Source organism: Acartia tonsa, chromosome 3 (genome assembly GCF_053477335.1).
Source record: "Acartia tonsa isolate MP-2025a chromosome 3, ASM5347733v1, whole genome shotgun sequence".
Classification (NCBI taxonomy): domain Eukaryota; kingdom Metazoa; phylum Arthropoda; class Copepoda; order Calanoida; family Acartiidae; genus Acartia; species Acartia tonsa.
The window spans coordinates 7,900,701-7,920,844 of record NC_137262.1 but is presented as its reverse complement, the minus strand read 5'-3'; the positions used below and the strand labels follow the sequence as shown (position 1 = coordinate 7,920,844).

At 32.9% G+C, this 20,144-nt stretch overlaps 1 protein-coding gene across 1 annotated transcript; it reads right to left on the bottom strand.

Moving 5' to 3' along the window:
• Positions 1-2,424: 2,424 nt before the first annotated feature.
• Positions 2,425-6,562, bottom strand: LOC145313213 (uncharacterized). The gene is made up of 9 exons (XM_080152505.1): positions 6,404-6,562; positions 5,816-5,954; positions 5,440-5,520; positions 5,238-5,305; positions 5,085-5,139; positions 4,835-5,020; positions 4,451-4,570; positions 4,258-4,389; positions 2,425-4,194 (listed from the first exon to the last, which is right to left on the bottom strand). Exons 1-9 carry the CDS (start codon positions 6,422-6,424, stop codon positions 2,573-2,575), a joined length of 2,424 nt encoding a protein of 807 aa, XP_080008631.1. The 5' UTR covers positions 6,425-6,562; the 3' UTR covers positions 2,425-2,572.
• Positions 6,563-20,144: the final 13,582 nt, after the last annotated feature.

Below are 20,144 nucleotides of genomic sequence, written 5' to 3'. Positions count from 1 at the left end.
TTGCAAGCTTTAAAATTAGGTAAGGAAATTATATTGTTCAAGTGGCTCATATCTAGAGGCATCTTATTTGAAGGGGTAAGAATGGGGCATAAAAAATAAAAATATCCTAAAACCAATCTATGGCTGAAATAAAATCTAAAAATACAAGCCTAAAACCATTCCAGAACATATACGAAGCTTCCCTCAAAAGGAGAACTAGATCAGTTCAGTAGGTATTTAAATCTTAAGCTTCACATAAAAATTTTACTTTATATGATTTAATTTAATCATTAGGTAGTTCTGAACCTGAAACACAGAAGTATATATCTGTAAATTTTGAAAACAAATATCTATAATGTTTAAATAGAGTTATATAACCTTGAGGAGTATTCCCATACATAACACGATTAAAAATAAAATTAAGGCCTTTTATCGTGGGGTTTATAGTAATTTGTAAATGAAATCCTTTTTCTTATTTAGGACGCAAGCACGGATTAACCACAATCCTAAATGCTGCTCCCGCGACTCCCAACCTCCAACAAGAAATCCTAGAAAATTCTGATATTCTGATTGTTAATGAAACTGAAGCCGAGATTATTTCTGGAATTACAGGTGATGTATTTTTAGATGCATGGCATCTCTATAAGTATACGCTTCCCCCACTGACTGACTGACGCGATTACTCGCTAACACCAGGAATGTTGTACATGATATGAGAGTGCCCTTAGTTTATATAGTGTTTATAGTATTAGGGTATATAAGCATTTATGTGAGATGTTTATTTTAATTTTACCCATTTTTGTATTCTTTGAGTTTTTCATGAGGCCTCCTCTAGAAGAGGGTAATGAAAATCATAACATAACCCCTTCTCTTTCTATTTCTTCTTCTCTCTATCGCCTTCTCTATCTATTTAATAATTATCTAATTATGACTGTTTTAGGTCTTGTTATATAAAATATATGTTATATGAAATCTTTAAATTAGATTTAGAAAATGTTATCTTTTAACAATAATTTTCTACATAATTTTAGGTGATTGGAGAGTGACTTCTGCTAAACTTCAGGAAAATAAACAAAAACAAATTGATTTCAAAAAAGATGATTTAAATTTACAATAATTTTGATTATTATGGTTTTATGTAGTACACTAACAATCATTGAAAAAGAAAGAATAATCAGAAAAACTTATTAATTTCAATATTATATGACAAAATTCTAAATTTATATGATAATTAAGCCAAGAATTATCAGTTCTATTTTTCCAAGTGATTTTTCATTCGTTAGCTTAACCAACTTTCTTTCACGGAATGCAACTCATGATTAAAGCGTTTAATGTTTATTACAGGAGCTAGGATGCAGTAATATTGTAGTTACCCTAGGTGCCAAAGGAGCTGTTCTTATACCTAAGAACCAACCACCTGTACAAATTCCAGGAGTTAAGGTATCATATTAAAAATAAGCTCATCTATAGATAAAAACAAGAATGACAACAATCATAAGCAGCAAAGCATCAGACAAATTGAGTTATATAGTAACTTTGCTATTGAAAACTGCACCTGAAATAATTTTGTGTTTATCTTCTTTAAAGTGAAATAATCCTCAAAAATCAACACATTTGGAGGAAAATTTTCTTGATTTTAAAATTATTAATAAAAAATTACTACGAAAAAATAATTTTTACCTAATATACTTTCATGAAAATGCTAATAATGATGATGATTTTGTTATACATTAGGTTGATAAGGTAGTAGATACAACTGGGGCTGGTGATGCATTTGTAGGCAGTCTTGCCTATCTTATAGCTTCCAATAAGAATATTCCTCTTGAACAGGTAAATTATTTAATTAAACAAAAGGACTATAGAAAATTTAGTTGAATTAAAGATTATTCAGTATATGTGTTAAAGCATGTCTTAGAATCTATCAAACCCTTTAACTACAACAATTGACGCTAAATCTTTCTTATACTTTTATCCTAAAAATGGGTTAGGAAAACTCTTATTCATGCCCAAGACAGCAGTAGTAGGAACCATTTATTGTCTACATTAATGACAAGCGGCTACGTCCCTTGCACCCATGTAAAGCTTCCTTAAAAAGATAACTCAATAATTTCAGTAGTTATTAAATATTTAAATTTTAATCTTTAAACAAAAGGAACCTTTCATTTTTTATAATAGAATACAGTCTTAAAACTATTTTATTCTTCAATATAGCTAGGATCTTCTGTTTAGGCACTTGGAAAGGCTTGTAGCTTAGCATCAGAAACAGTGAAGAGAAAAGGGACTCAATCCAGTTACCCTTACAGAGATCAAGTTCTTCATTTACTATGATTCAAGAATAATTCTTGATAAAAGTCAATTGTTTTGTATGTATAATTTTACATTGTTATTGATCTAGACTTTAATTAATGCATTTACAATTTAATACACTGTTACCTATCTTTAAAATTTTTTACTTTTTAATATTTTATTTTTCAATATATGAACATATTAAGGTATATTTTTACAATAATGGAAGCATGATTATTTTAGATTAAAAGTTACTAACAAATATATAATGCCTGAATATGAATATATTAGCATTGTGATCATATGGTTATCCTGGCCCTCCAGATCCAAACTCATTTGTTTCCTGGCAATATCCAAACTTGGAGCAGTATGGTGCCCAATCGGGACAGTCAGTATCTGTGCCACACTTGCCAGCATTGGGATCAGCCGGAGGACCATCCCCGCCATTTGCATATCCAGCCTCAGGTCTGCAGAACCCGTACTTGGAACAGTAAGGTGCTGATGCAGGGCAGTCTGTGTCAGAGCCACATGCACCAATTTTGTTTCCTCCGCCTTTTCCACCACCCTTTCCACCACCACCTCTATTACCTCCTCCACCACCTCCTGCTCTACCCCCTCCTCCACTACCACCTCCTCCTGCTCCCCCACCACCTCCTCCCCCACCACCTCCTCCACCACCACCACCACCACCACCACTACCCTTAACATAGCCACTCTTTTGACAGTAACCAAACTCACTGCAAACAGGGGCTCTTGATGGGCAATCAGAATCACTTCCACATTTTCCTGCATTGGGATCTCCATTTGGCATCTCTTGTGTCTGGCAGTATCCCCATTGAGAACATATCGGAGCCCATGCTGGACAGTCAGATGCACTGCCACAGCTACCTTCATCTTCAACTCCACTGTTCCCTCCTCCTCCCCCTCCACTGTTCCCTCCTCCTCCCCCATCACTTCCTCCTCCACCTCCCCCACCTGAATTTCCTGCTCCACCTTTATTTACCCCTCCACCATTTCCATTACCTCCTCCATTAGATCCCATTCCCCATCCTCCAGGAGCACTTCTTGGATCAATTGCATTTCCTCCCCCAGAACCTGATGTCTTCCTACTTCCTCCATTCATTCCTCCACCACTCATTGTTCCTCCATTCATGCCTGCTCCTGAGTAACCATTTCCACCTCCACCCATATTTGCTCCATTACCCCCTCCATTTCCATTCTTCCTGCTACCTCCTGCCATACTTCCCCCATTCATTCCAGTTCCCATTCCTCCATTGCCATTTTTTCTACTACCTCCAGCCATACCACCACCACCATTATTACCACTATATCCATTTCCACTGTTTCCATTGCCTCCTCCATTGTTGGGGGTCTTTCTGCTACCACCTGTCATACTTCCCCCATTCATTCCAGTTCCCGTTGCTCCATTGCCATTTGTTCTACTACCTCCAGCCATACCACCACCTCCATTATTACCACCATATCTGTTTCCACTGTTTCCATTGCCTCCTCCATTGTTGGGGGTTTTTCTGCTACCTCCTGTCATACTTCCTCCATTCATTCCAGTTCCCATTCCTCCATTACCATTCTTTCTACTTCCCCCAGCCATACCACCACCTCCATTATTACCACCATATCCATTTCCAATGTTTCCATTGCCTCCTCCATTGTTGGGGGTCTTTCTGCTACCTCCGGTCATACTTCCCCCATTCATTCCAGTTCCCATTCCTCCATTGCCATTCTTTCTACTTCCCCCAGCCATACCACTACCTCCATTATTACCACTATATCCATTTCCACTGTTTCCATTGCCATTCTTTCTACTTCCTCCTGTCATACTTCCCCCATTCATACCAGATCCCTTACCCCCTCCACCATTCATGGGTGCTCTGTTTCCACCATCATTGCTGTTTCCTCCAGAAGATCTACCTAAAGAATTAATTTACATTTAAATGATTTACTTAAAACATAATAAAACTTTAATTTCATTACCTGCACTTTGTCCATTTCCACCTCCAGCATTTTTGGATCCTCCTCCCTTTTGGTATCCACTTTTCTGGCAGTACCCATACTCGCTGCAGATTGGAGCACGGCTGGGACAGTCTGCATCACTTCCACATTTACCTTTAATAAAAAATTTCACAATCTGTTTAAATAAAGTTATCAATCAATCTCTATCATTAACCTGCATTTGGATCTCCATTTGGTTGTTCAGTAGTTTGACAGTATCCCCATTGTGAACATATTGGAGCCCAGCTAGGACAATCACTTGCACTTGAGCAGCTTCCTTCATCACCATTGTCACCTGTTAAAAGAATTAACTTGAACAATGTATTATCAATTATAAAGTAGTTTGTGTATGTCTGCACAGATAAGGCTGGACAAATTGTTACAAAGATTTTAGGATTTGGTACATGGGAAGTACTAAGTATTAAAAATATGGAGGTATTACCATACTAATAAAAGGTAATCCAGTTGTCACACTAAAAGGTTTATTTTATTGTTTCAGCTTTTTCACTAACCTCAGCTTAAAAAAGGTTTCTTAATATATTGCTAGAATGTTATTTACCTGATCCACCACTTTTTCCAACTCCTCCACTTTTCCCTTCATTCCCACCTCCACTGTTATTCTTTCCACTGCCACCTCCATTCTTTACAGCAGCACCACCTCCATTACCTCCCCCACTACCTTTCTGATATCCACTCAGCTGACAGTAACCATATTCACTGCACACTGGTGCCCAACCAGGACAATCTAAATAGTAAGTTGAAATAGCTGGACTACCCTATTTTTAAATTAAAGATAAAAAAGATGTTACCTGAATCACTTCCACATTTTCCAGCATTTGGATCTCCATCTGGCATGTCTGTGGTCTGAATAGTACATTTAAGTTTGATAATAATATCCAAAATTAATTATTTTTTGTTCTCATATTATTAATATAAAAAAGGAAGATTTTTGTAAATACTACCTGGCAATAACCCCATTTGGAGCAGATTGGGGCATAGTCTGGACAATCTGACTCACTGCTACATTTTCCTTAATGATTTGATTCAATTAATTCTGCATAAGTCCAATAAATTTGAGAAGTTTGATATTCAAACACAGAAAATAACTAAAGAGAACACATTTGGAGAAAAAAATACTTTCTGAATAAATAGGATCGAATTTACCTTGATCAGCTACACCCCCTCCCCCACCTTGAAGTCCATTCTGTGCTCCGCCTCCTCCAACTGAACTTTTACCATCGCAACCTGGAACACAATTAAGATAATAGACATTGACTTGTTGAGATTTTCACGAGAAGTTAAGACAGATAGCAGCATAGCACTAGCCTCAGGGTCTGCAACTTGGGGTTGAGGGGGGGGGGGGGTGGCTTAATTTTTTGGGTTAATTCAAAAATTATATATTGATATCAGTGAATTCATACAATTTTGAGTGTCTAGAGTGTCTTTTTGATATTAAGTTTTCTCTATAAAGATATTTAGTAATAGCACTTTTGATTGTTTCTAAAGGATATTTAATTTCTGCATTGAATATTGATATAACCTCCACTTCTTCCACATCTTCCCCTCCGTTTGGATGATAATCTTTGATTTCTTCTTCGTTGAGTATTATTATTTCTTCCCCTTCTTCTCTCAGGTCTTCGTGCACATTCTGCTACTACAGCCACCAACAATAAGATCACCTAAGCATACACAAAATGGTCACTGCTATATTTGATAGTAATTTAAGAAAAATATTTTACTTTTTAGAGAATATTTTGATATTGGTAGATTATGTCATATAATATATATTAAGTTCACTTGCTTTTTTCAAATGTCCTATTTAAATCAATTAACTTAAGCTTTGAGAAAAATTCAACATTTGTTATAGGCAAGTAACAAAATTTACTATTATTTGAGGCATTAAAATCATAGTTTTTTCATTACGGACAAGTAACAAGGAAAGGCCTAACCACAAAACCAAACCTAAGACATTTAGATCCAACCCAGATGAAAAAAATTGAGAATAGTTATGTGAGAAAAGTCCATTTTACAAACCTGGCCCAAATTATTGAAATTTAAATGAATATGATATTCATTGCAAACTGTACATTTTATGTATAGGTATGTATAAGAATATTAAATATCTCACCAGAATTATGTTGATCTTCATAATTTATTCTGTTTGTAGCATAATAATTAATTAATTCTCTAGTTGCATCATGAAGGAAGAATATCTCACAACTGAATTTCTCCTGTGCCTGGCTGCCTGTATGCAGTGTTGAACTGTGTTTACCCGGATACAAATACATAACAACAATAACCATACAAGTCAAATTTGGCGTATACAGAGATGGAAATTAGGAAGCGTGGTTTAAATATCTATCTTTGACCGAAAAAATTTAATACCCCCCCCCCCTAAAAAAAGAACTTTAGGGATAAAAGATTAATCTTGTAAAAAAACACTAAAAAGTAAATCTTGGCAAAATAGATTTTTTGCCTATCAAGAGCCTTTGAAACTGTTCAAATACGGATTAGACCGTAGAAATTTTATCTAAGCATAAAAAGACCTTAGAGCTTTCACTCAAACTTATTTTTGGATTTCTAACCTACCCCCAACCCCTTCCATAATTAATTTTTTTGATAAAATATATTTCTAAGGTGCTCTATGGTATCCTTATACCTCATTGCAAATGTCAGGCAAACCTATAGTATCAGGTACCTGGAGCATCCTGCTCACTTAGCAAAGCCATTTAATCCATTTAAGATTTCTCAACCAAAATGTTATAAATTATTCACTTGCAACTTATTCTCCAATTTGAATAATTAGTGGGTTTGTTCGATTTTACACTGATACATACAATAGTTCTCCATTTAAAAAATACTTGCTACACCCTTGAAGCTGTGCCAAGCTTTCTTACACACAATCAAACTGTCTCAGATCATTTTTTATTCCGCTATCATAGACAATTAAAAAGAAGAAACACAGAAATCAGTGTTTGGTAACCTCAAATAATAGAAAAAAGTTGAATATAGTTGATGATAACAACAACCTTGTTCATACAAGTAATCACTCCTTTTATTGCTCATTTTTTGTTCTGAAGTTCTAATTGTGTAGAGTAATAGATTGCGCATACTAATGGTCAATGCATTTTCCTCATCGGTATATGTTTTTATGTCAAGAAAATAATTACATCATTAAACAACAATTTGAAATAATAAATCCATGAAAAATTATCCTTAAACTTTAACTACATTGTCTATGTTGATTTATAAATGCTGTTTTAAATGTCTGATTAAGGATGAGGACAAAATTTTATGAATTAAAAGATGTGTTCAATTCAAATTTTACTATTTAGCTCATTTATGAATTATGATTTTTGTTAAATTGAGTAATTTTGTTGATAATTTTTGCAAATTTTTTTGCTTCATCCTAGGAAAATTGTTTTGAGGAAGAGATTTAGCTTTTTAGGTTGTCAATAGGGTTGTTACAAGTATTCATGAATAGTAGTTTAGACTTAATACCTGCATTTGATTGTATAATGTATAACTGTACAGGGATCGAAAGGGATAAGACAATGGCCGATAAATTGATTGACAATCCAATGATGATACTCAAAATGAACCATTCTATAGAATGAAATTAGTGGTTGAAACGTTTGAACACTTAACTGAATGAAGCAACCCAATCAAAATCCCAAAAGGTGTTAAGCCAACGAATAAGTAAAGGTTTTTATAAAACTTTGGAGACTAGTCATAGTCCCTTCTCTTTCTGATAACTGAATGCTAAAAGCTCATTAGAGTCTGATTGCAACTTCTATTTTTTTCATTTCTATTCTAACTTCTAACAATTTTTATAATACATTGTGTTTTTAAACGAAAATAATAAGGTTTTAAACTAGCTTTGCTGGTTCCCTGAGGTATTTTTCAGTAATGGAGATGATATTTACTGCAATTTATATTGGTACCCAAAGTTTTATAATCCTGATCTCTTATTCATCAGATTAAAAACTTTAGGTACTTTTATCAGATCTTGATTTTTTTGGGTATAGTCCCTTTCGTGGCAATGCTCCCTAAGGGGCGTTTCTTCGTTTTTTTTTCACAGTAGCTTTTATACTATTTTTATCCCCTGCGGGGCCAATTGTCTAACCCTGTGGGTCATTCATCTAACCCTATATAACTTAACCTAACCTAAAATAACCTATCAGAAGCCATTTTAGAAATACAACGAATCGCCCGGTTTTTCTAAATAATTTTTCCTCCAATAATGTTAATCTAAACTGAAAATAAGAAAAGTGTATCTTCATTAGCACAGACGGACATATCCTAGTTATATAGTAGCTATGCTACTAAGAACAAAATGTCCGTTACAAGCCTATTTTCCGTCAAATTGTAATATATAATCCATATTCACCAAGCATTCAAACCACACCTTTACATCACACTTAGGGGGGCTTGACTAATCCAAAACAGGTTTTGGTGATTTAATGTGAATGTTGTACAATTACCAGCCTACTTATTGTCGTGGATGTATCAGGTTCGAGAATAAACATTACAATGCGTCATAATATAGATGTAAAAACGTTAATACTAATGCTAGTTCTGATGCTTGACATTAAAAGTAGGATTATGGGATTGCCTTGGCCTTTAAAAAAACCCTACTCGTTACCATGCACTTTTAGGACCCACAGACAAAGATCGTGCAATAAAATATTTTGCTGTCTGTTAGGTCACAATTATAACAGATCTTTCGTATAGATGTATATACAGATAACTACCTTCCTTCCCTTTTTTCAATGACCTTTTTCTTCTGCTACCAAATTGTTTTCTGCTACTTGGCTGTGATAATATAACCGACACCATTGATTGATTTTCAATGACCCAATTGAGAGTAGGCATAAGGACACTGCGATGGGGAGATACAGTTATTTAACCCCTTCCCACTCTAGTGTTTTACTCTAATACAATTAAAACTCTAAATTTTATACAATATCATTCTAGGTTAATTCTAATAGCAAGATTGGAAAGCAATGAGTTATGAGGGGAACTTGTTGAGTATATGGATTTGGCGTGGGGGGAAGGGGCACCATCCTAGAGAAAACATAAGAGGTTAAAAGGTTAAGGATTAGAACGTCCCCAAAATGTAATAAAAACTAACATAAATAAATAGCCTAAATGTATGATTAAGCCTTTCGATTTACCAGTGATATCACATGCAATAAAAGCGAAGTTTTTTATTTATCTATTTAACACAAAACAAATAAGATCTTTGAATTCTTGCAAATTATTTCGTTAAAACCTCAAAACAATACCACAGATTACTCGTTAAAACTGAAATCATATTTTTTGTTTTGACATTCTATTCAAGTGTTTAATTAAACTTTTTAATTAAAGTCTTAATGACTAATGCTACTTTAATACTTAAATTACTATTACAGTCATGTGTTGAAATAAAATTGGAATCAATCATTCAGACTAACAATCTTTGCTAGAACTTTTCATTTATTTTGGTTGTATTGCTGGAAAACCCCAAAGATAAAAGTCGTGCTTCCATCAATTGAGTTTCTGCATTTTTGTATCATAGATCTGTCAGTAACACTAATCTAAACTATTCATTCCACTGATCTGATCTATTTTTAACAGCGAAGCTTTTTATAATTAAAGTAGGTCAGTCCGTACGTCCGAGACGGATAACTTTTTCAATTTCAAACTTTGCGTGGTGATTCCTGTAGTAGTTAGGTACGATTTAGAAAGCGTAGCAACTCTATAATCACTACCAGAATGTCCGTACGTCCATTTTAAACAAAAACAACAACAAATTTTTATTTGATCTAATTATCCGATTGTTCTGATTTTTTGGTATACTGATTCATGGGACAACAAAGTACAATATTATAGGCAAAGCAACTCTATAATTAAGTCCTAAAAATGTAAGTATGTCCATAAACATTATCCTGTATCATGAAGTTTTTCAACAAATTTCCTTACAATTTTGCTTTGACTCTTATCCATTTATTATTCAGTTATCCATCTGATTATTCAGTTCTGACACTATACAATGTCTGTTTGTCCTACTGTTTCAGAGCTTCGCTTTTATGGATATTGTCATCCTTGTTTTATTTGGTTCCTATGGAAATCAATAAAGATAGCCAAAGTCTCAAATAAAGTACCCTAGGTTTTAAAATAAGATAGAATATTATTTTAAACATTTGAAGATTCAGAGTGGTTTAATAACTGTATGTTAACGGGGTGGAAACCCTGTGCCGACTTTTAATTGGGTCTTTGAATATCAGACAATAGCTTGGGAAATATTAACACTGCCAAGTCGCTACAAAAAAGTAGAAAACAATAGATCAATTTGATACACAAGGTAAGTTTAAAGGACAGAAAAATTTTAAACCAAAATTTTAAAAGTTTAAATCTTTCTAAAATTGTTATAACTACATTTACTTTTTTAAAAGCGAAGCTTTTCAATAATTAGGGTCGGTTCGTCCGTCCGTCACAGAGAGTTAGCTGTTTTCGTTAATTTAAACAGGTTAGAATTGTCCTACCGATTCCAAACTATGCATGATGATTCCTGTAGTAGTTAGGTACATTTGAAACATGTTGATTTTTAACTTTTTTGACAACAAATTTTTGTATGTTAAAATTATCCGATTCTTCTGATTTTTTAAAAACTGATTCCTATTACAACAAGGTACAATGTTATAAGCAAAGCATCTCTATAAACAAGTCCTAAAAATGTAAGTATGTCCTTAAACAGTATCATCTATTTATGCAGTTTACTAACAATATTTTTTGTACTGATGCATTAATATTCTGCTAATTCAGTTCTGACAATCTACAAGTGTTAATGTTCGTTTGTCCTTCCATTTAAGAGCTTCGCTTTTATGGATGTTGTCATCTTTGTTTTTTTAAATTTGATTAGAATTGATTTATTATTATTTGGATCTTACATTAGATTTTCATGTTCTCTGATAAAGTGCAACTTGCAGCGAGCTAAAATAACGATATCCCCTCCCCTATTTCTGGAGAAATGAACTGACCAATAAACGAGATCCAAGTTAAAAATTCTAATTTTTTCCTGTTATAATATCCACGTATATTCTACATCGCATTTTGTTTCAACTGTTAAAATGACTTTTAAATACCAAAAAATAGAAAGCTGATATGTTAAAATAAATTGTCTATGAGGGAAAAATTTAAAGCCCATTTATTTTTATGTCTGGAATATTTTAATGTTTAACACAACTTACATAATATCTATTAGAGCTATTTTTATGTAAATCATAACTAGGGTTAGGCCAGATACTTTTTTGTCCAGATACCAGATATCCGGCTGATTTCTAATGCCGGAGATCCGGCCCGATATCATGCCAAAATTCGGATATTCGGCAGGATATTGAAAATAGTCGGATATCAGGCACAACCTTTAATATAACACTAAAGTACACTTCGTTTTTTAAGCTATTTTAGTTTTTTTACACACACAGAACTTGTTCTAGAAATCTTCGATTGCCGTACTTCGTACGATTTAGAAATTTAATATGCAATTTTTTATTAGTGTGCTCGTTTTCTTTATTTAACTGTTCACTATTTACTTTTTCATAAAATTTTATGGATATGATTTTACATTAATGAACAAAAAATCTGAATATTTTCTAGCTATATTACAAATAAATTCATATAATCTTGATTTAATATTTACTAATATTCTTTTGAAAAATAAACGAGGATTGAAACTTCTATAGAATTAAACAAAACAAAAAATATTCTTATTAAAATTTTTAGATAGTAACTATAGTCTTATAAATCAATTTAAAATGGACCGACTTACATCAAACATCACGTCAAAATTACATTGGAATCGACATTAAAAAGCTATAAAAGGGACTTGTACGTAGGTACGTACAGACGGAAACACCTTTTATATAGAGAAGCTTTGCTATTTCAAAAAAAAGTAATATTAGTACTCCCTGATGTGAAAACTCCCCCTGTGATCAAAAGAATTTGTCTATCCTGATAATCTCTTTTTTTCAAAAGACGAAGTTTTCAAAATCTCATATATTTTCTCTCAAATCATATTATGTCAATCAGAGACGTGCATTAGTGGCAGGGGGGGGGGGGGGGTTGATATATTTTTAAAATTAAAATATATTTGCTTTTACCTTTACAAAAGGCTGAATTCTAATTAATTTAATTAAATGACAAAATAACAAGTCAATAATTTCACTTACACTTTCAAGTTAGTTATTTTACACCCAAAATAAAAGCCTCCTCACCCCAAGAAAATCTGACAATAACCACCTCCCCCCTCTGTTAAAATCCTGTATACGCTGCTGATGTCAATTATTCACATAAAGTATAAATTTTAGATTGTGAAATTGGATAAAATTGTTTCTTTTTAAAAAGTTTAGATTACATCATAATTAGCTGACAAACTTTTTAAAGAAAACATAAATTTTCTTATCTATCTTCTATCCTGGTTGCATTGAAAAAAAATCAAAAGATGGGAACATCCACTATACTTATGTACTCAAACTGTCTTTTTATCTGGAAATTTATACCTATCTAATATCTATCTACATATATATTTGTAATATTATGATTTTGAAAGCATTTAATCCTACTTTACTAACCTCTCATCTTAAAACCAAAATGTGATAAAGAACTGAATTGTACTATGTTCCGGAATGGGACAAAATAATCAAATAATAATTAAGGAAAAAGTCAATGGAGGTTAAATTTATGTACATCCCATTCCCCAATGATGATGAATATTGTTGGTTGAAATTTTGGACAGACTTTTGGTTTGTACCAACCAATCAAGATTTAGTAATGATACCCAAAGTTTTTAACCATCTAATAAGACTCTATGACAACATCCATAAGTAGCGAAGCTCAAAAATTATGGATGGATATCTGGAAAAAATAAACTTTATTGCAGTTTTATAAACAAAACATTAAACTAAAAAATCACGAAACCTTGTATGATTTATAACGTGAAAATCTAGGAATCGATCTAGCAAATTAGCAAATCTTAATGAAACTTTGTGGGGATAAGTAAATTGTGAACTTACTTAATTCCTAATAAGCCGCCTATTTCAGATAGGAGTAAAGAAAATCATGAAAACCAAAAAATCTAGGAATCGAACTAGCACCCCAACCAATAAGCAAATCTCGATAAAACTTAATAAAGGTATGAAGAATTTGAAAGTATTCAATCCCTGAAATTTTCAGCCGTCTATGTTGAATAGGAGTTGAGAAAACCATGAAAACTTAAAAATGTAGGGATCAATTTAGCACCCCAACCAACTGACGAATCTTAATGAAACTTGGTGAAAATATGAAGACTGTTAGCATATTTAATCCCTAAAAATGTTAGCTCTCTATCTTTTATAGAGCCGAGAACATTGCGTTTCACCCTTTCTGTCTCAGACGGACGGACATTTCGAATTATAGAGTAGCTTCGCTACTAAAAATGAAGCTGTTTGTAGATCATTAAATTATATAAAACATGTTTATAATAGCAATATTTTTGTCCATTTAATGGATATAAATAAAATGAGGGAATCTTAAAAGTTTTTCTTGGGGATAACCTTACTCGCATAAGAGAAGGATATAAATCTACTAGGGTTGGGCCGGATATCCGGCCGGATATCCGGCCATTTTCAATATCCGGCCGGATACCGGATATTGAAACTATCCGGCCGGATATCCGGCAATATAATCTTTTATATTTTACAACAAAAATCTCTGTTTTTTTTAATCTTAAATGGCTGTAATTTTCTTATTATTGAAGATAGAAGAACAATTTTTTCTGAATATGTTTATCTTTATGTAAATTTTATATTAGAAATCTCAAAAAAAAATTTTGGCGGTGGCAGCAGTACTTGGCAGCTGCCAGCCGCAAACGGACGGTTTGCAGGTAAACGGCAACAGATTTTATGAAATTGTAATATGTCATGAAGATATATAAAAAAGCCTAAGTTTAAAAGTTTTAAAAGCTATTGATCCATCTCAACCCAAGACTACTTTATCAAACTAACATCTTTGTACAGGCCATATATATATTTCAATATTTCAATATTTCAATATTAAAATTTGAAATCTTCAAGTAAAAATTTGCGGTCACAGGAACCGTTTAAAGATTTCTGGAGACCTGGAGGTTCAGGACTTGCAGGATTATACCTGGAACCTGAAATCAACTTGAACACCTATATTACATATGAGGATGTACGACTATAGGATATTTTAGTATTAGATAACATGAAATGCTTTGTGTCATACCCATATTTCGAAAGTCACTTAGTTATAGCCCTCTACCTTTTATACACAGAAAATGGGATAGAAAAAAACAGAGGGGGGGGGGCAGGCATTCAACACCACATCCTCCAACCGTTAGGGGTTGATATTACAGATTGAGGGAAGTAATAGTTCATTAGATTTATTTGCTAAGAAGAAAGATCATTTAATACTTACTTAATTTTTAAGTTTTAATCTTAATTTTATCCTATTATACAAAGTAGTAAGCTTTTTTTGTCTGTAGCAAAGGATCTCGCTAACCGCTGAACTGATATGTTCTCCTTTAGAGTGAAGCTTCTTATAGGTCCCAGGGTGGTTTTAGGCTGTTTCATTTTTATAAAAAAAAGTCGTTGTAAGGTTTTAAATCATTTTTCTGCACTTTCATGTCCCTTCTAATATCCCTAGATACTAGGGACGCAGCCGCTAGTATAATATAAAACACTAGTTTATGAAGAAATTTTTTTTGCGGGTATAGTCCTCTTTGTGGCAACGACCCTTAAGGAGCGATTATTCATATTTTCACAGTAGCTTTCCTCCTATTTCTAGCCCCTTGCGGGGGACTCTAACCTTGCGGGGCCAATTGCCTAACCCTGCGGGGCAATCAACTAACCAAATATAACCTAACCTAACCTAAAATAACCTATTAAAAGCAATTTTAAAAATACAACGAATCGCCCCTTAAGGTGCGTTGCCACAAAAGGGACTATATCCTTTTTTGATACTTTAATATGTAGTAATTTGGCCGGTTATCCGGCCGGATATCCGGTAATTTGGCCGGATAACCGGATATTTGCCGGATATCCGGCCGGTTACCGGATATCCGGCATTTGAAATCAGCCGGATATCCGGTATCCGGCCGAAAAAATATCCGGCCCAACCCTAAAATCTACACTGTAAAAAATAATTTTTATAAAAATTGTACAAAATATGTTTAAATATTTCTGGTAAACTCTGTATATTAGCTTTTATTTACTAGTTACATTGCCTCCAGCCTATAGTGGTCAGAAGGGGGGATGGGGAGTTCAGAACAGTAGCCTAAAACCATCAAAAGGCATTTACAAAGCTTCCCTTAAAAAGTTTAACCCGTTCAAACCAGCCATTTTATATATCACAAGCTTTAGACTTACTACTTTATATCATAGGACAGGATATTTAATTTATTAAACATAAAATTTCTTTTTAAAAGTTGCAAAAAAGTTTAATAAATTAAAACTTTTTTAGAGTGTATGGGACACGAGAGAATATCAAAAAATATATTTCAGAGTTATCATGAATAATTTTTAATGTAAAAGATGTGTATAATATGCAAAACCTTGTAAAAAATACATATTCCAACTGTTTCTTTTGATTAAAAACTGATTTTTTTAAAGGCATCTACAAAAAGGTGATTGAATTTATGACATGTAAATTACCGAAAACAAAGCAAAAATTACTTTTTAAGCGTGTTATCAAACATTTACCATCAAGGTACAACATGTGAATTTACAGCAAATACAAGACAAAAAATGCGACAGACATGGTCAATCTATAAAAAAAACTCTAATAGCTCAACAGGACAAGAGGCGTACTTACAAAGGCCAAGGAAGAGAGGCGGGAAAGGTGGCAATTCCCCTGAGATGTAAGTGGTGCCCCCAGGAGATACAAGGAATCAATTTTTCCCCTCACTTGCTCACAAGTGTTTCCCCAAAAAAGACCAGAAAAATTTTACAGCAAAAAATCAGCTTAGATTCAAAGTTTTATCACATGGTATTTCTGTGTTGTTTCAGAAATTGTTTTATGGATACAATAAGTTTTGATAGGATGAATTTTAATAATGGACTTAAAAGGGGGAAATTTAGAATTTTCACACTCCCTCAAGCCATGCTTAGACTGCATAGAACAACATTTATAGAGCAGCTTTACTACAACAAAAATTATCATTTGCTAAATTTGTCTTTTTTGTATTGTTACCCAAATCTTCAATGTGTGTATGTTTGTGTGTGTGTGTGTGTGTGTGTGTGTGTGTGTGTGTGTGTGTGTGTGTGTGTGTATAACCTTTTAGTTGATGTCACTTCTATACTAATGAATTTATCTGTTTTATCCTATTAATGTAAACTAAGGAACAAATACAATAAGCATATATTATTATTTACTCCTCATTTTATTTTCCTATTAACTTAATTATAATAATAATCAAGGATGACAACTTCCATTTGTTAAGCTAGAAGAACATTTTTTCATGTAATCTTGATTTTTTGGTAAATTTTACATTAAAATTTGCAAAACATTAAGTTTCGGCGGCGGGAACCTAGTAATAGTGTCTAACTTTTTATCTTTGTGACGTAACAAAAATCGAAGGATGAGAGGGGAGGTGAGAAAGGAAACCCCTAAAAAAGAGATGGATTTTTGTTACGTCACAAAGATAAAAAGTTAGACACTATTACTAGGTTCCGGCGGCGGCTGCAGTCATCTCTAGACAGCCATCAGCAGGAAAACAGCGAATCTGGAGACCCCGATAATTAGGACAAGCAGAATCATACCTGGCATACAAAAAGTACAAATATATATTATTTTGTTTTTTGGTAATTTAATGCTTTGTTTAAGTCAAGAAATATAAAATACCTGGATGCCTCCTGTCTCAATACTCTATTTAAAAAGACAATAAGTTGTATACTTCTATCTTTTCAAACAAAAAAATTGAGATATAAAACCGGGGGGATAGTCTTAAATTTATTTTTTTCCTTGCTAATATTTTCTAGACTAATGATAAATATTATATCCTGTACAAATTTATATAGTTCTAAATGCTTTTATAAAAATATCTCAAATGGATTCAAGATAAGATCCCAATAATAATAATAATGATAATAATCATTCTTTCGATTTTACCTATATATTTTAGTATATCCTTGTTATTTTACTGTGAACCATATTAAAAAAGAAGATTAAAATTGTGAAGAGAGAAAAATATTAATAATCAGAGATTATGGTTTCTAAAGAAGTTAATCTTCTTTTTAATCAACGCCTTTCATGGTTTTAGAAGCGAAGCTACTCATTAATACTAAATATCTGTACGTTCTTGTGTCTGAATGCTTATAAAGGACTAGGAGAATCTTAATTTTATCGGCTGATATTAAGATAAATGTAAAGATTCTCATGGCAATTGAGCGTCTAATTTATAACTCACTTTGTCATTACGATTAGATTTTAATTATATGGTAGATTTGACACTATCCTAGCTGCTAATAGAGATAAATATCTAAAACCCACAATTTCTTTCCGTCCGTTCTTTTGATGTTTTCGGATGTTGTCATTCTTTTACGAAAATAAGTTGGAAATATTATTGAATTATATTTTTAGATTTTTTATGATTTATTAAGATGATTCTTATATTATATTATTTTGTTTTATAATTATAATAAATATTTATATTTTGTATTTTAAAACAAATTAGGGATTGAGCTTTTGTACGGTCCTCTAGTTGACTCTCTGATTCTTAACTTTTGTGCTACAATTGATAATTATTATTTTTTATTTTATGTATCTAACCATGCTAAATCTAAATAATTTTTGTTTTATGTTATAAAAATTTTCTTTATTCTTAAAAATTTGAATCTCTCACTCTCAAGATAAGAATCAATTGTTGATGTTAATTGCAAAAGTTTTTAATTCTATATTTCGACCTCATTTAAATACTAAAACTGTTTTTTTTTCACACAGAAATGCCATTTTATAAAAAATAAAAAATGGTTGTCAGCAATGTTTCTTATATATTGTTGAGTCATGTTTCTTATTTCATATCTAGAAAGGTGTCAAAACAATCAAGCTTATTTTTTACAGTCGTACAAATAAAGATGTAAGGCGCATTTGCCGCGTAGCGTTGTGCACATTTGCCGCGTAACATTTTACTTCACATCATCATAGAAATATAACGGAGTAAAGCAAGTAGCAGTCTGAATGCACCAGAAAGCCTAATTTTACCAGTCGTTAAGTGGAATCTAATCCGGCGGACTTATTATTACTTGATTTAATGAGTGATGAAGTCTATTTCTTCCTATAACTAATGGCGAAGCCAACAGTATATAGGATAGGAAGGGCAGTTAAATAGGAGAAAACAAGTACAGCGACTTAGATTTACAGATAAAATAGCCATAAACCATCCCAACATCTGGAGAAGTCAATCAATCCAGTAGTTATGAATATCTTACCAGATTTTTTTCATTGTTTGTTGAAACACTTTGCGAGGGAGGTTTCACTTCTGCAAGAGATTTCCGGTGTGGCTCTGGTGAGCTCTGATGTTCTCCGGTGTAGCTCTGGTGAGCTCCGGTGTGGTGTGTACTTACATCAGAAAAGCATTAAACCATAAGAAATATTGTCATCATATCACATAAATTCCCTACTCCCCCCTTCCAAGCTCTTATCATGGATGTAAGGAAATGTCAATTTTCCACGAGGCTTACAGGCGACTGCCGAGCCCTGTCTAGAGGTAATGACTGGCTATGTCGGTTATAGACGTTAATATATTTAACAAATAAACCCATTCAAAAACATTTCGATAAAATGTGAGACATGAAAATGCATTATAAGAAGCTTTTTGTACTGCCTATAATAATGGAATATATACTAATATTAGAATAATAGACTATTATATTATTACGTCATATTGGATACTTCGGCAAAAAAATTTAATTTATCCACTTTTTTATAGGGATTATAAAGAACTTCGCATTATAATCGTTATAAACCAAAGAAATTTTCCTGTTTGATTGAGAATATCAGTCCCCATGAAAGATTGAGAAATGAAATGGAGTTATGACTGTGGGCCGGAAATGATATCCAGCTACATACATCCATCCTGTGCCAGCTAACTGACAACCTAAATATAATACAATTTCGCTAATAAACCCTGTTGAACTAAGAAGTATTATGTTAGCATACTATTTAATTGCTTATGTCGACTAGTAATCATTATTTATATTTACTAGCTCTGCATAAGAGGGGACAGAGAGGGTTAGAAAAATAGCTTTGAACCTTTCCAAGACTTAAATCTGAAGATAAAATAGCCTAAAACCTCCAAAGGATCTATGTGAATCTTACTTAAAATAGAGTACCAAATCGATTCAATATTGCGTCGAATATACATCAAATATGTAGAAGTTACTCATATTAAGACTTGTTGCTTTATTACCTTATAAAAGTAGATATGGCTGACATAATATCGACTTATTCTTATACACAAAACTTTAAAAATTCACATCAAATTCCATTTTTCTAAAGATTCAATAAACATTACTACCATAAATTTATATCTACTATGTAAATATAAGATCTAATGTTGATATATTACGAGCTCCAAAGTCTAACATGTATGTAATAATTGACTGAAAAAGAAGAAAAGGTTACCAATGCAGGATTAATTGTTACTTGGATATTACACCATTTTTTCATGTTCTCTTATGAAGTGAAACACGAGGCCGTCTTAAATAACCATTTCCCCTTCCACCCCCTTTACCCAATCCCCTCCCCTCCTACTGCATGAACGAAATGACTACTAAATGACAGGGAAATAGCAACCTGATTTTTTCGCCTGTCATAATATCCACGTATAT